Source organism: Equus quagga, chromosome 10 (genome assembly GCF_021613505.1).
Source record: "Equus quagga isolate Etosha38 chromosome 10, UCLA_HA_Equagga_1.0, whole genome shotgun sequence".
NCBI classification, from domain to species: domain Eukaryota; kingdom Metazoa; phylum Chordata; class Mammalia; order Perissodactyla; family Equidae; genus Equus; species Equus quagga.
In genome coordinates, this window is record NC_060276.1 from 38,202,921 (window position 1) to 38,219,180 (window position 16,260).

Sequence of the window (16,260 nt, forward strand, 5' to 3'; positions counted from 1 at the left end):
ACTCTTTATGCTACTCTTCCTATTTTCAGGCTAATAAAATAGTTATGTAACTCCAGCGACAGTTTCTCCCATAAATATAGAAGCCTATGAAAATCAAATTAAAAAGGAAAAACCTATCATTAAATTCATTTACGGTCCACAGTTAATTCTCTTTAGCTTCTGGGGACAGCCTGTGAATCAGCTAGTCCATATATTCAGCTGCCTTTTTCAGCAAGGTGGAAAACCTCTTTCAAAGTTCAGGGATTAAAAGCAGCCACAATTCACGAATTGAAAGTAATTTGCTACCTCTGCTCAGAAGTGCATTTCCTAGAGGTCTCTTCTTCTAAAACAATAGCCAGAGAATAATAGTGTGCTTAGCAGGCTTTTATTCTTTCATATGACATGTTACATCACCAGTATATCTAGGAAACAGTAGTGCCTGTCCTTGTATGTCCATACATTTGCTAAGGTTTGTTTCATTGGTCAGAGTCTCAAATTTATCTCTCTAGATTCTAGAATCTTGACATTTTAAGGAACTAGGGAGCAAGCTGCTATCTTCCTGGATGCTACTCAAAGAGCTGGTGTCCAGGCCTCCTTGGTGTATCAACATTAGGAAATAAGTTGGAAGTTAGTGAGCTATGCCAAACTATATAAAATTCCTTCCTACAATTCTGTTATTTATTGTGAGGGCTTTTATTTTAGGTAGTTGTTTGCTATCTGGCATTCATTCTGCAATTTTTAGTTAAATAGAGTATCTAATACGGGAAGGTAAGTGGAATAAAAGAACATCCAGGAAGAGTTAAGTGGAACATAACAACGACAACCTCGGGAGCTTGCAGCTGCTCTCTTCTCATTATTCTTACTCTTTTCCATTTCTGGTTCCGGCTCTGCCCTGTTACTTATTTTCTCAGCCTTATATAGTCATTTGGTCTCCCCAAACTAAGTAACACAACAGGGGTTTATACTTAGAAAGGGGAAAAGAGATGACAGCAGAAGAGGCAGGAATGTCTAGGAAATTAAGGGAGTAATAGAGTCTCCCTATTTTCACCACTTTCCCTTGACCACCTAAGTGAAGCTTTTGTGGCATTAGAGAAGGTTCAAGTCCAAATAACCATACAAATTCATTTCATGTGGTACATAGGATTACTATTTATGAAGAGCCCTGAGTTTTAGATATGACATTGGATCTGAAGTAGAGTAGAGGTAGATGACAGCACATGACAGTTCTCAGAGTGACTTCTAGAGTTAGTTTAAAATTGAAGTTTGAATACTACTTTATAATTTATAATATATTGTGTATACAGTATATAATTTAATCCTCATAATGACCCCATCTTTTCTAGCCAATTCTTCCACAAGAGGAATAGGAATGCCTGAATCTTACCAACTTCTGTAAGTTTATTTCCTGGAATATTAAGGCCCATAGACAGCGGAAACTCCATGCTCTTTTGGTATTTTCAAAGAAACCAGTGCCCTAGAAATTGCCTTTTTCTGTGGCTAGATTTATCTATAGGCTACACAGAGCTCCTGTAAAGTGTCTACTCTAGAAGGACATAATGGTATCACTGTATGACACTTTGAAATAGAAAATTAAAAGGTGGTCCCATTTCATAGGGAGTAAACACAAACCACGGCCTTCAGGAAGTGGAAACCAGGCACTTCAGTCCTGCTCAAAAGAGTAAGCGCCGAGGCCAAGCCGCTCCACCGTGTCATATAGAGTGTCTATTTTATTGATGTTGTAGAAGCATCTAATCTGTAATATGCAGAATCCTTCCTTAGACTGTAAGCCACGAGGGCAAGACTATTGTCTCTTTTATGAACAATTGTGTCTCCAGTGCTTAACACAATGCATGGCACATAGTAGGTACTTAGTAAATATTTTTTGAATGAATAGTAGTGTACAGCGTTGTAAACTTAGTCAATCTGAAAAGAAACAACCTTTAAAATTAGTTTTATTTGTGGTGAGGGAAGATATATATGAGGAAGATAATCATCACTTTCTAGATTTCATGTCTTTCAGTTTTTTGTTTCTATTATTTTATTGTGGGTTTGAATGGAGGAAATCAGAATGGGAAAGGATCTGGCTCCTACATTAAGCTGATCTAAGGGGCTGTAGATTGTTGAGGTGACTGAGTGAAAGGCCCTTATTAGAACAAGAGAAACTTTATGCTGCAGCTGTTTGCTGATATTCAGAGGCAGAACTACCTATTTTTATCCCTTGGCGACATTCCAATGAACTGTCCCAGCAGATGGAGCAGAGGGTAAGAATTGGAAGGGTTATCCTTTGGGGGGAGAGTTGAAATCGTCAGGATATATGACTTCTGACTTTCGGATTTCTAGAGGGTGATATAACCAGGTTAGGGGATGCCTACTGTAGTACCTCTGACCAGTGCCACCATCTGGTACTTTTGTTACCTTCTTACGGTGTATGCTGAGATAACCACGCTTTTCACCTTACCCTAACTTTACTGTTAGCAATCAGCCATTTTATCTAGACAAGAAAGGCAACTGCCTGTGGCCTTCTCCAGCTGTCTCTGTTAGTGAAAAGAAGCCACCTTTACATTTGTAACATGTGACTCTACTGTAGTGGAAGTGTTCATGTGCACACAAAACGCATAGGAAAATCAGTCCTGTTACCCCATAGTAATTTCCTATGTTTTTAACTTAACAGTTCTGGCCAAAAATAACAAAAGGAAGAAAAAAAGAAGGACTTTTTACAAGTGTTCTTCATTTGTAAGCCAAACATTCTGCCTGTCACCTGTCTTGGGGTGCTTTTTACCTTTCTGATTTCTTTTTTTTTTCTGATTTCTTTTTTCTTGTGTAATTACAGCTTTGGCTTCACAGATAAAGTAATAAAGAAGAGCCAGTGTCCCATCGGGGTCTTTGGTAATGGTTTCAAGTCAGGCTCCATGCGGCTAGGAAAGGATGCCCTTGTCTTCACCAAGAATGGGGGTACTCTCACTGTTGGACTCCTATCACAGACCTATCTGGAATGTGTCCAGGCCCAGGCAGTTATTGTACCAATTGTTCCGTTCAACCAGCAAAACAATATCCTTTCTGGAAGTGGAGAATGTTGGTTAAAAATTAGTCTAATCTGACTCTTTTGATAGAAACTCTTTCTTCAGGTCAAATCCAGCTAACAGAAATTTTCGTACTTAAAGAGGTATTCAACTGTCTTAAATTTAACTGGAATTTCATCCTATTAAGTATTTTTAAAATGAGTGGACAATTGACAGAAGCACAGAAAAGTTTTTGTTATATTGGAATTTTCATTGTTATGCAATTTGATTATATAGTATATCTCTCCCCCACCCCCACTCCCATGGTAAAGTTCGGTCCTTCTCTGTTTTTCCCCTTAAGGGTAGCTACATTTGCGTCATACTCCTAGAAACATACTATTCATCAGCGTATCTGATAGCAGAATAGCTCATTTCCCTATACCCGGACAAGCTGTTATTCCTGTTAGACACCAGGTTGTCTGACCCAAGCAGTATAGCAGTAAAGTCTGAACTCATTGCTTTCAAAGAATCTAAAAATTCAGCCTTTGATCTATTTCTTAGATACCGTCATGGGCTGCATAACGATGTTTCAGTAACTACCGACCACATATGCGACGGTGGTCCCTCAAGATTAGTACCATATAGCCTAGGTGTGTAGTAGGCTATACCATCTAGGTTTGTGTAGGTACCCTCTAGGGTGTTCACACAGCCATGAAATCACCTAATGCCACATTTCTCAGGACATAGCCCCGTCATTAAGCAACATATGATGGTATGGGACTCTTTGTTTACAGTATGTCTTTGAAGCTGTATCCTGCAGGGATGACTAATTTTGGTGTTTGTCTCTATAACCTTTCTCCATTTTCCCCCTTTCCTTTCTTCTGTAGCAGTAATGCCCATGCCTTATGGTATATGTGAGTATTTTGTCTGTACATGGAACCCAAAAGACAGATCTTCCTGATAGCATCCTTTTAAGATATTAATTTTTCTTTGACTATATTTGGTTTTACAAAAAATGATTATTACTGAGGATTCCTTGCCCAGCCTAGAAGCCATCTTGAACTATTCAATTTTCAACAGTGAAAATGAACTGCTGTCCCAGTTTGATGCCATCCCAGGCAAAAAAGGCACTCGTGTTCTCATTTGGAACATCCGCAGGTATAGTATGCTAAGGGCGATGGATTCTAATAAGCACAGGTAGTATGGTAAAGCACATTTTAGTAAATCTCTCTAGAGAAGCAGAGTAGATACATTTTGATACATATTTGTACCTTATTGCATACCTTTCCTTAACTTTCTAGAACCACGGCTCTGTTCAAGATGGTGGTCTTATTGGTAAAATGTGAAGCTTGATAAGGTGGAGGCATGCATATCCTGAGGCTACTGCCACAATCACAACAGTTCAGCATTGTTCTGAAATCTTGAGAATCCATTATAAATATCTATTTTCTATTCATGGACACTGTTTTGAGATAGGTAAATGATAGTTATTTTACCTATTTGACAATGAAAATGAAATATGAGAAAGAGAAATTAGGGTTAAAAAGCACAACATGATCTTTAAAAATAAGAATCTCTGTATTAGTGCTTTCCTAGTAGCTGGATTAGAAGTAGAAAAAATCTTTGAAGCAGATAAATTTGACCTATAGTGAGGCTGGCTTGAGGTCATGTGTTTAGAGCTGATAAAACAGTCTAGAAATACTCTAGGGTACATCATTTGTTTAATCCTGGCTTGTCAAATGGAATAGATTTAACAGTGTCCACTGTAAAACCTAAAAACCTTTAATATAAGGTAGAGGTATTACTCTTACGTTTAGTAGAATAGAGTATCCAGTACATTCATTCTTCTTTTTCTCCTTAGGTCAAGTATTTCGCCTCATTTCTTAGCTGGGTAAAACTTACATAAAAACCATGCTGGTTTATATAGAGAGTACTTTCAATTAAAAAGAAAAAAAGTAAGGTTTTTTTACACATTGGAAACAGATCTTCCTGTGTCCTTCTGGGAAAATCCCAAGTAATATAATTTATATTTTAAAGAATCTTTTTTCCTGAGGTATTCCAGTGATTTAAACACATTAATCAGACTTTTTTCTTTATACATTGTCTCTGTGTTATATGGTACTAGGTGTTATGTAAATGAAAGGATTCCCAAATAACTTTGGGAAAAGTTGGCTTAAACAAAGCTTACCGCGTTGCTCTATTGCAGGGCTTCTCAGAGGCTTTTGTATACTAACGTTATTTCAATATGCACTGAAAATATTTGAGAGCAATATAGTACGCAGTATTTCCCAATTCAAAAAATGTCTCTGCAGACCTCTTTTCCCTGGATGGTGAATGGTGAGGGCCAGGGAGGACAGGAACCCTCCTCAGAGTACATGTGTTAGAGTGGGATGGGATAGCAAGAATCAAGATTATCCCGGAAAATCCAGAATATACTATTATAATGACTTGGGCTTTAATAGTGGCTCTGGTCCAGCCCTGAAGAAGGAGCTACATTTTCAACACAGCATTTCTGAGCTTGTGAAGCCTGAAGTATGAGGGAGGTGTCACCAGACCTTGAGGTGACTCAGAAAGCCAGGAATTGTTTCTCAATTTTATTCGATTATACAATCTTTCTTTATTTCTTTAGTTCTTATTTAAGAGTATCTTGGGGGACTACTGTTCCACAGAACAAATTTTGAGAACTATTGTTCTGACATATATGTTTTCTCTATAACCCATCATTTGTTTTGCGCTTTTTCCAGGAACAAAGATGGGTTTGGCCTTTTTTCTCTGGCACTTTGTCAGTGATGTAGCTCAGGATCTTGGGATGGACCAAAGCCAAGTGGCCCAAAAGGATCTGAGAAGAAGAAATGTCCTTAGGAATATAAGTACTATTATATTTAAATGATAATTCCATAAATGATATTCTAGAGGACTAACAAATATATGCTGTTTCTATAGCAACCTTTTTTTCCTTCTAAGAAATAGGATTAGATCTGAGGAAATCTTGGTATCTCATTAGTCCTTATACTATTGCTGAAGTTAGAAGATGTAAGTTTTGATTCATCTGTTTATTCAGTTGGGGAAAATGATGTTGAATGACCTACCCAGCAATACCCAGAAAGTTGGGATCTATTTTAAGATCCTGCTTCAAGGATAGCTGACGTTCATTTGATTTATCAGATCACAGACATTCCCACCTTCCCCTTTTTTCTTTCCTTCTGTACTTGGCATCACCACCTCCATGAAACAGAGTAGATTTGTATAGTCTGGAACTATTTGTAAATATTGTGTGATCTTCAAACCAAGTAGTTTGTAGTTTCTTTGCACTGGTAGTCAGGGAAGGAAATACATCTCTGAATTTTGGCTCATATTGTTTCTTTTCTCTTGGGTTCCTAGTGCATTTTTGTCCTTTGGAGCCAGTTTTTGTTAGATTGGTACTTGTCTCTTTTACCCAGAAATAAAGATGGAAAGTCTGAGTTGGACTTTGATACAGATCAGTATGACATCCTGGTATCAGACTTTGGCACAGAAGAAAAAGAGACTGGTGGTGTTACCTGTGAGCTGCCAGAAACAGAGTATTCTTTACGGGTGAGTGAGAGTGGTTTTTCTTCAACAGTGAGAGGTAAGGTTTCCTGTAATGTGAAAATATTATAGAACAAGATCTTACCTTAGTTATATAAAGATGACAACCTTTTAGCCTTGTGCTAGGATTCCTTTTCACTGTCTCCACTGAAACAGTTTAGCTAATAATGTAGTCAGCAGCACTTGACTGTGGTAGTTGACATAGTATAACAAGGTATAGAAATGGAGCCAAATCGTTGCCCAGAAGAGATCTCGTTTGCTGGCAGTGTTCTATGGGGATAGCAGTAGGACTGGCAATGTTGTATAATAACTTTCCCTTCACTGTTCCATAGGCATTTTGTGGTATTCTATATATGAAGCCACGAATGAAAATTTTTCTGCGTCAAAAGAAGGTGACTACCCAGATGATTGCCAAGAGCCTGGCCAATGTAGGATATGATGTATATAAACCTACCTTCACAGTATCCTTACAACTACAACTACATGAAGCTGACCTCTGTATTTCAGGATTAGGTTTCCAAGTTGGCACAGAAAAACAAAAACCTGTCTTTTTCCAATTCAAAAATGTGTGTTATAGTACAAATCCTATTATAGTGTACTCTAAGGAGGTATTTCTTAATTGCCAATCTGTGTACCAGTTTTATCAGAAATCACCTGGAAATTATTAAAATAATACAACATCTTGAAATTTTGGAAATTCTGGTTCAGTAGAGTCTGAAATCTCTTTTTTTAAAAAGAAATATTTATTTTTAAATCTTCAGCTGATGCTAATGAGTAGCCAGATTTGAGGATCTCTGCTGTAGGAAATAATCCACACTGTTTGGTTTGTTCTGGAAGTTTGTTATATATATACACTGATTGAAATAAGCAAAATGTTGACTAGAATTTGTTAATCTTTTGGACATAGTATGATTTTTGTCTTAACAAGTCCAGATTTATGTTGATGGAAGTTAGGAGAGTAAAAATTAAAAGTTGATTTTCTAGGGTGAGATAAATCCTCAACAGGTTTGACATGAATTTCCTAGTACTTCTCATAATGGCAGCCCCTCAGAGAAGTAATTACTCGTTTTCACTTACCCTCCACCGCACTGGGAACGGATTTCAAACACTTGAGAAAATCTTAAGATGAACTATGGAAATTAGGTCTATCTTTGTTGATGGCTTTTTGGGCAAAAAAAATCTTTGAAAGTCTGAGAACACATAAGCAGGTATGAAGAATTGCTCTTGTAATTTATTTTTTAGTAACTAAGCACAGCTCTTGGCCCAAGAAACATGTTCACACTCTATTTGCTTTATCAAAAGTGTTGTCTAGCTTGCTTTGTCTTTTTTCACCTGACCAAAAATTAGGAATTGTCATTCCCTTTTTAAAACAGCTGTGTAGTTGTTACTCATAAGCAGATTGATTTTCTCCTTTTGGGGAAGACATACTTTGTCTTCCAGGAAAATTTTTAGAAGCCCTAAACAAACCCAACTTAACAAAACCAGAAAATTAGTTAAAATATTACTGTATATAGGCCAAGATCTTAGTGCCATGGGTTTAACAAAGCCAGTCTAAAGAAGTGCTTTCCAACTACTGTTTCAGGATATACCTTATTTTTGTCTCCAGTTTCTTTCTTTTGTGAGTTTCTATCATGGCAACTCCTATGTAATCATTCTATATGTTTCTCAGCTCTTCTCAGCTCCCTTTCTCATTAAACTAGTTACCCTCCCCTGTTATAATTTGGGCTGAATGAATTCACCTTAGGCAGGGGTAAAATGAAACCCCTGACAAAATTTCCCTGGGTCACTGAGGAACAAGATCATTGATGCTGACTGATTTATTCAATTATCAAAGGCCTCTTCTCTCCTCTTGTCCTCTCTCCTTATAGTAGTTTGAGGAACCTCCTACCCCATTGTACCCTTCACACCATAATTTAGAATTTTTCAAGTGTGCAACAGGAGGAAAGTATTTGACCATCTTTATCTTTAAAATGTTATATAGGGTTTTGGTTTGTTTGTTTGTGGGACTTTGTCCTGCTTTGTTTTCATGTTAGAATAGGGTCTTATTTGAGGTTTGATTTGAGCTTCTGGAGCCTGGAACGTTATATGTTCTGCGCCAAACATTACTGTGCTATGTACTCACTTGTATCATGTCTTTGTATCACATCTGACTAATTTGTCACATGGATTTGATGCAAGTAGCTTGTAAAGAGAGTGCAATGGAGATTATTTTATTTTATTTTATTTATTTATTTTTTTGATGAAGATTAGCCCTGAGCTAACTACTGCCAATCCTCCTCTTTTTGCTGAGGAAGGCTGGCCCTGAGCTAACATCCGTGCCCGTCCTCCTCTCCTTTATATGTGGGACGCCTGTCACAGCATGGCTTGACAAGCGGTGCCATGTCCGCACCCGGGATCCGAACCAGCAAACCCCGGGCAGCTGAAGCGGAACATGCACACTTAACTGCTGCGCCACCGGGCCGGCCCCGGAGATAATTTTTGAACAAGTAACAAAAATAACTTTTCATTTAACTCATTTGTGCATGAAGATTTATTAGTGTTTGTTTTAACGAAAATCTCAATTTCTCTGTCTCTTTTATCTTTCTCACTCTCATACGTTGGTTTTTAAATCGAGTAGGACTTGTTAAAAACTCATCATTATTCATCTTTTACATATAATAATTAGTTCTCTTAATTTCGTCTTGTCTAAGCTTGTTAACTTCTTCCTGTGAAATGTGTTACTACAGGACTGTTCGTTGTCTTTTACCGCTAAAGGTGATTTTGTTCTTGGTGCTTTTGCTTTCGTTGTTTCATATGATTGGCAGAACTTAGCTTATTGCTTATAGTTGTGTGAATTTGTGTTGTACCATTTACAACTCTTACCAGAACCTGGGAGACCTTAGGAGCAAACGGAGCAACTAGCAAGGGTTAAGAAATGTTTTGTGATTATTTGTGAATTTTTAAATCACTGATGATATTTTGGTATGTTTCCTTACAGTCTTTTCTAAGTATATATTTATATACATATTGTTTTAGATAATGCTTGTTATTATATTACGAACATTTCCTAATGTTTCCAAATATTTTTCAAGGACATAATTTAAAGAGCTGCATAGTAGACCATGTAGATATACCAACATTTATTTAATCATTCCCTTATTGTCAAACATTTAAATAATTTATGTTTTTCTGCCATTATAACTAATTGATAAATCTCTGTAACTCAAACCTTTATGGACTTCGCTGACTGTTTCTGAAGGATAAATTCCTAGAAAGAGAATTACTTTGTCATAGGTTAGGAATATTTTTAAAGTTATTGCTACAAATTTTTTAAATGCCCTCTAGAACGGTTGTATCAATTTACATTCAATGATGTTTGATGTTCTTTGCTATAATATAGTACAACATTTTGTCTGCTAAAGCCCCTGGTGTTTGTGTCCTTAATGATTTTCTTCTCAGAATAAGCAGGTGAAAATAACTTTTGGGTTCTCTTGCAAGAATAATAACCAGTTTGGAGTAATGATGTATCATAACAACCGACTCATAAAGTCCTTTGAGAAGGTGGGCTGCCAGGTGAAGGTGAGTGGTTAATGTTTCCTTGTCACAGACGGCTGAAAAGAGTAAGAAGAGGATTTAAAATTTGCCAAGGGGATAGAGTCATTAATGGCTTGTGCTCTCATCTTTTGATGGTTGTTAAATCTGATTCTGGAATTCTGTGTTACCAGTGAGCCATCTTGTGTTGAAAAACTCTGTTTCTCATTCTTCATAGATGTTAATCAAACCAGGAACTTTACTGATTACATTTTCTATGTAGCTGTTAGTAAAAAGTAGAATTAAAACACCAGCAACTCTGCCATGTGTATCAGTTTATTAAAGAGAACTCTCTATTTTCTTGAGGAGACAATAAGGCATAGCGGAAGATGCATAAAATTTAGTGGCTGATGACAAGAATTTGAGTCCTGGCTTTTCCACTTACAAGCAGTGTAACCTTAGCTAAATCATTTAATTTCTCTGAGGCTCAATTTCCTTACCTGTAAAATGGAAACAACAATAATAATTTTACCTGCTCTGCCTACCTTACAGCTTAAAGGGTTGAGAAACTTAATTGGCATAAATTATGTGAAAATACTTTGTAAACCAAATTATACAAATATTACCTTCACCTTTAATGTTTTAATACAATTTAAAGTAGTAATATATCGACAAGTATCCCATTCATTCCTGTTTTACAAATAAGATTGTTAAAGCACAAGGAATGATAAACTACTTTATGTTACACCATAGGGCAAAGTTATGTTAGACCAGGATCACTAGTTTTCAGCCTTTGTTGCTTTTTCTTATTCTGTCATCTTTGTACAATTCATTTATGTGTATCAGTCTAATTACACCTTGACTTAGTTCCTTCCGTTAAAGAATAAGAAAGTGATTTTAAATGCAAAAATCTCTTGTATCAACTTGTAATTAACAATCACTGTAAGTCTGACTCTTCGGTAGTTGTTTGGTAGCCTACATATACAAAAATTGTTTACTTTAATAGAGTGTAATGATTACATAGCATCCTTAAATTTTTTTTTCAGATGAAGTTTGGTTTCAGTTCCCTAGGACAGTAGTATAGAACCTTGATTTTTTCCCGGTGTCATTCTTTGTTCAAATGAATTCTTATGGCAATCCCAGAATATAAAACAGATGTAAGTGGAGATAGTGTGGGTGAAATAGTAATGGCTATCAATCCTTGGAAAATCCTAGGGAATCTAGGGATCATAGTTTGAAAATCTCTGCCCTGGAATTTACCGGAGGTTCTAGTTTAATGTAATACTTGCAGTCTCTTGGAATACATTCTGAGTGTTTCTCTAGATCTTGCTGGCCTTTCCTTGCCCACGAACATTATGTAACCTTTCTATTATTGTTAGGAATCGAAAGGAAATGCCTCCAGGCAGTCAAAAGTAATGTAAGTGTTGAAATTAATATTTTTCTTCTAAGCCAACTCATGGAGAAGGTGTGGGAGTAATTGGAGTCATTGAGTGCAATTTCTTAAAACCTGCCTACAACAAGCAAGACTTTGAGTACACCAAAGAGTACCGGTGAGTCACTGCCAACCTGAGGTGTTTCTGATAGTTTGTTCAGATACCATTCTATTCTCTGAATCTTCTAAAGTCATCTCTGAAACCAACCAGATAAGGTAACTGAGAATTCCTTCAAGCCTATTTTCTAAGATTATAGATAAAATGATTTGATTTTTAAATTAAAGTTCATTGATACATGATACATGGAGCCCAGCTGAGACAAACCTTAACTTTAAAAATTATGGAAAGAACATAAGATTCATTTATAGTAAAATACTTCTGGTGAAACAAAGAGCCTTGGAATTGATCTTAATGAAAAGAGATGAGTGAATCTGAAGTTGTTGAATATGTTAGGGGTAAAAAAAGCAGCACTTTGAAGTTTGTTCCAAGAGGTTTTCTTGAAGCCAGTGAACAGATTGAAAGGAAAGTATTGGAGCAGCTGGAAAGATGTGTGTGTTCATGGAAGCATCTAGATTTAACAGGTAAGACCAGTAAAGAATCAGAAAGGAACTTGACGTTGAGGCTGAACCAGCAAGGATATTTTTAGGAGACAAAGAAAGGAGTTGATAAAGCCAGGATATAATAGTTTGTTTTAAAACTTTTGGGGAGGGATGGATCATTCATTCCTGTTTGCATCAAGTATTATGAGATATCTCCTATGTGCCAGGTACGTGGGACATAAGAATGAAAGATAAAAATTCTTGATGTCTTTGAACAAATGAGATGAGGTGTGTGCAAATAAGAAACTTAAATACCTATAAAATAATTGCGGTAATTGGGGATATATGCAAAATGGGAAGAACCTTTAAATATACCTAAAGGATCAAGGAAGGCTTCACATAGCAGATTATATTTGAACTTAAACTTGAAGGAAAAATTTGAGTTTGCTAGGTGAACAGATAGGGGAAGGGCATTCTAAGCAGAGGGAAGTATATGCAAGGGCATGAAAAGGGCAAGGGGTGTTCTGGGAGTGTGGAGAAAGAAGTCATGAGGTCATTTGGTGTCGTTTTCCTTGAAGTCTCAGTAGCAAATTTTTCCTTAGAGTAGAGGAAAAGTAATTTCCCAAATCTCTTTTGTTTTTGTGCCCAAAACTGTAATAAAATTAATTAAACGTTCTACCTTAATTTATCTGAAACCATAAGAATTTTAGGTTTAGTGCTTGACAAAGAGAAAACTATTTGGATGACAACCCCAAATTAATTTCAGGGTAATTGGTAATTGGTCACTAGCGCTACTCAATGGTTATGTTAACTATCTGCCCTCAGTTTAAGTAAAAGTGTCTTTTAAGTAGCTTTGACTAGGACTTGACTCTTAAGAGTGTAAGCTTAGAAATGACATCAGTTTAATAAAAGTCTCAAAGCCAAATCATTCTGTTTCTCCTGAGTGAAAGGAATAGTGAATTTCTGGTGATTAACCAAATAGTTAAGATTTGTGTAAACCAAATGTTAGATATTAAAAATTACTTAACTTCTTTCTTATATCCTCTTTGCCATCCCCCACCCCCTCTATCTTGGAGATTTTAGACGTGTTAGACCCTTGGTTTGTGAGGTTTAGTTTCAGTATGATGAGTTTGAGGTGATTGTAGAGGATAAAAATAGAGATATTCCATAGACAACAGGTTTATTCAGTTAAACATATAGGATTTCTAGCTTAAGTAGCTTAGTATCTGCTACACATTTTATTAGAAACAGAAAACTAGTATACTGTCCTGCATACAGGGTCTTTTGAGGATAATTGCATAACTCATCCCAATTCTGGCATCGTTTTCCTTTTTTACTGTATTTCATATAAAATAAAAAGATGTTTACTTAAAAAGTAAGGGAATTTGTGAGGGGGATTAGAGAAGGTTGTCTATGATCACAAATTCATCCCAAGTGTATTATAGACATCAAAGCCGCAAATGCTAAAAGAGATACGAGCCATCATACTGCTGGAATGTCTACAAATAAATCATATGTAATATCACTTTTAATAGTTATGGATATCAGATTTCAGCTGCAACTATCAGAGCTCAAATTTACAACATTTTTAGAGTGAATTTCAGCTTAAGAAATGCAATCAACACGTACTAACTGAGCACCACACTGGTGCATGGCACAGTGTTTAGGCTTTGTGGAATTTTCCAGAGAAATTCAAGACATGGCTGCTGTCTTTGAGAAGCTAACAGTCTATTTGTAATAACAGATTGTCATATATGTGAAACAATTTAGAGAGCAATAAAATGGCTACTTGGTTAATCGAAACCTAGGTGGTATGGTATAGGAAAAATGCCTTCATAGAGTAGATAGGGAAGGTTCTAGGTGGAAGGTATGACTTGAGATATGCCTTAAAGGATATAGGATTTAGAAAAGGGAGGGAAGGGAATTCTAGGATAGAATTATAGCATGAGCTAAGGTAGTGACACGAACTCAGAATGGTAAGAATATGGGGAGTGGGGATAAGGGAATGTAACTAGAATGAAGGGAAGTAATGGATAGAGTAGGGCCATATCCTAGAGCAGGCATTGGCAAACTTTTCCTGCGAAGGGCTGGAAAGTAAATATTTTAGGCTTTGTGGGCCATATGGTCTCAGTCACAACTACTCAATCATGCTGTAGTATGAAAGCAGCCATAGACGATAAGTAAAGGAATGAGCGTGGATGTGTCCAAAACCATTTTGTTTAGAAAAACAGGCAGTGGCCTGAATTTGGCCCACAGGCTGTAGTTTGCCCTCCCCGGTCCTAGAGCTACAGTTCCCAAACTGTGTGCCAAGCTGCACATAATGAACTCACAGGGGAGCCAAAGGATATTTAAGATTTTTGAGGGAAGTACAGTGATACTTGACTTATGTCTATAAACAATAGAAATTGTTTTCTATTGCTGTTGGAACAAATTGCCACAAACTAACTAGCTTATGACAACACTGACTTATCTTAGAGTTCTGTAGGTTAGAAGTTCAACACGGATCTCGCTGGGCTAAAATCAAGGCGTTGGCAGGGCTGCCCTCCTTCCTGGAGACTCTAGGGAAGAATCCACTTCCTTGCCTTTTCCAGCTTCTAGAGCCTGCTGGCACATCTTGGCCCGTGGTCCTCTTTCTCCATCTTCGATGGAGTGTTGAGCCCTTCTCACATCACATACTCAAATGACCTTGCTTCTGTCATCGCATCTTCTCTGATTCTAACTCTTCTGCCTCACTCTTTCACTTTTACGGACCCTTGTGATTGCATGGGATAATTCAGAATAATCTCCCTATTTTAAGGTCAGCTGATGAGTAATCTTAATTGCATCTGCAACCCTAATTCCCCCTTGCCATGTAACCTAATATATTCGCAGGTTTCAGGGATTAGGACACAGACATCTTTGGAGGACTGTTACTCTGCCTACCACAGTCTGCCCTCTGGGTCCCAAAGATTCACTTACGTCTCACGTGCAAAATACGTTCACCCCACCCCAATACCCCCAGAAGCCTTAACTATTACAGCAACTCAAAGTCTAAACGCTCATCTTAATGTCATCAGCTCAAAATTCCCAAATCTCATCATCTAAATCAGGTATGAGTGATACTCTGTGTCTGATGCATCCTGAGGTAAAATTCCTCTCCATCTGTAGATGTGTCTTTTTTCTTTTTGGTATTTTGCTCCCAAAATACACTGATGGTACAGACATAGGATACTATAGATATTCCAGTTCAAATGGGAAGAAAAATTGAAGGAAAAAGGAGTTGCAGGTTCCAAGCAACTTCAAAATTTAACCAAGCTAACTCCATTCAATTTCAAGGCCTGGGAACAATCTTCTTGGGCCTGCAGCTCCACCCTCTGGACTTAGGGCTCTGCCCACTGGGCTCATGGCTCCACCCTCAGAGTCATCTTTCCTTTTTCATGAAGGGTAGCATGTATTTGCAGGTGAGTAGTTTCATCAGCCTGTTGTCTGACTATAGAGTTTTTGGAAGTCCAACAGCCTTCTTTCATTTTATGCTCTCTCTATCCCATTCAGTCCAATCTAGCAGCTTCTGTGCCAGTATGCCATTCTCAAGAACCTTATGCTTCTCACATGTATGTCATGGATATTCACTCCATCAGACAAGAAGTTCTTGACAGCTCTTTCCTCGATAATCCTGTTTCTCTTCTTGGCTTCTACTGAGTTGGCTGTGGAGACCTGAGGCACGTGTTTAATCTTTTCAAAGAGCTTTTTGTGTGACTGAATGCTGTGATCTTTTGATCTTTCTGAGATATTTGCAAAAGGTTGTCCAGCCACAGCCTTAGCTCTTTCTCTAGAACATGCTTTCCTAACAGTAAAATTTTAGCATCTTTTGCCATCTGAATAGGCTGAGAATTTCCAAAACCATTAAGTCTTGGCTCCTTTTCGTTCTTCCCTCAATTTATCTCTTTCCTCTCACATTTTACATAAGCAGCCAGAAGATACCAGGCCACACTTTCAACACTTATCTTGGAAATCTCCTCAGCTGAATGTCCAATTTCATCATTTACAAGTTCTGCTTCCCACATAACTAAAGAACACAATTCTGCTAAGCTTTCTGCCACTATGTAACAAGGATCACCTTCTCTCAAGTTTTCCAATAACGTGCTCCTCATTTCCTTCCGAGTCTTCACCAGCAGCACCTTTAACATTCGTAGCTCTACTAGTGGTCTGTTCACTATGACTTAGGTATGCTCTAAGGAGATTTGTGTTTTCTTT

At 37.3% G+C, this 16,260-nt stretch overlaps 1 protein-coding gene across 2 annotated transcripts in view; it reads left to right on the plus strand.

The window, feature by feature from the left end:
* MORC4 (MORC family CW-type zinc finger 4) overlaps positions 1 to 16,260 on the plus strand; it is a 48,453-nt gene that overhangs the window by 8,081 nt on the left and 24,112 nt on the right. For both annotated transcript variants that reach the window (XM_046673217.1, XM_046673218.1), the window contains exons 4-9: positions 2,810 to 3,027; positions 3,989 to 4,136; positions 6,419 to 6,551; positions 6,878 to 7,006; positions 9,984 to 10,103; positions 11,505 to 11,605. In XM_046673217.1, coding sequence (XP_046529173.1) covers positions 2,810 to 3,027; positions 3,989 to 4,136; positions 6,419 to 6,551; positions 6,878 to 7,006; positions 9,984 to 10,103; positions 11,505 to 11,605 — 849 coding nt within the window. The remainder of the gene's footprint in view (positions 1 to 2,809; positions 3,028 to 3,988; positions 4,137 to 6,418; positions 6,552 to 6,877; positions 7,007 to 9,983; positions 10,104 to 11,504; positions 11,606 to 16,260) is intronic.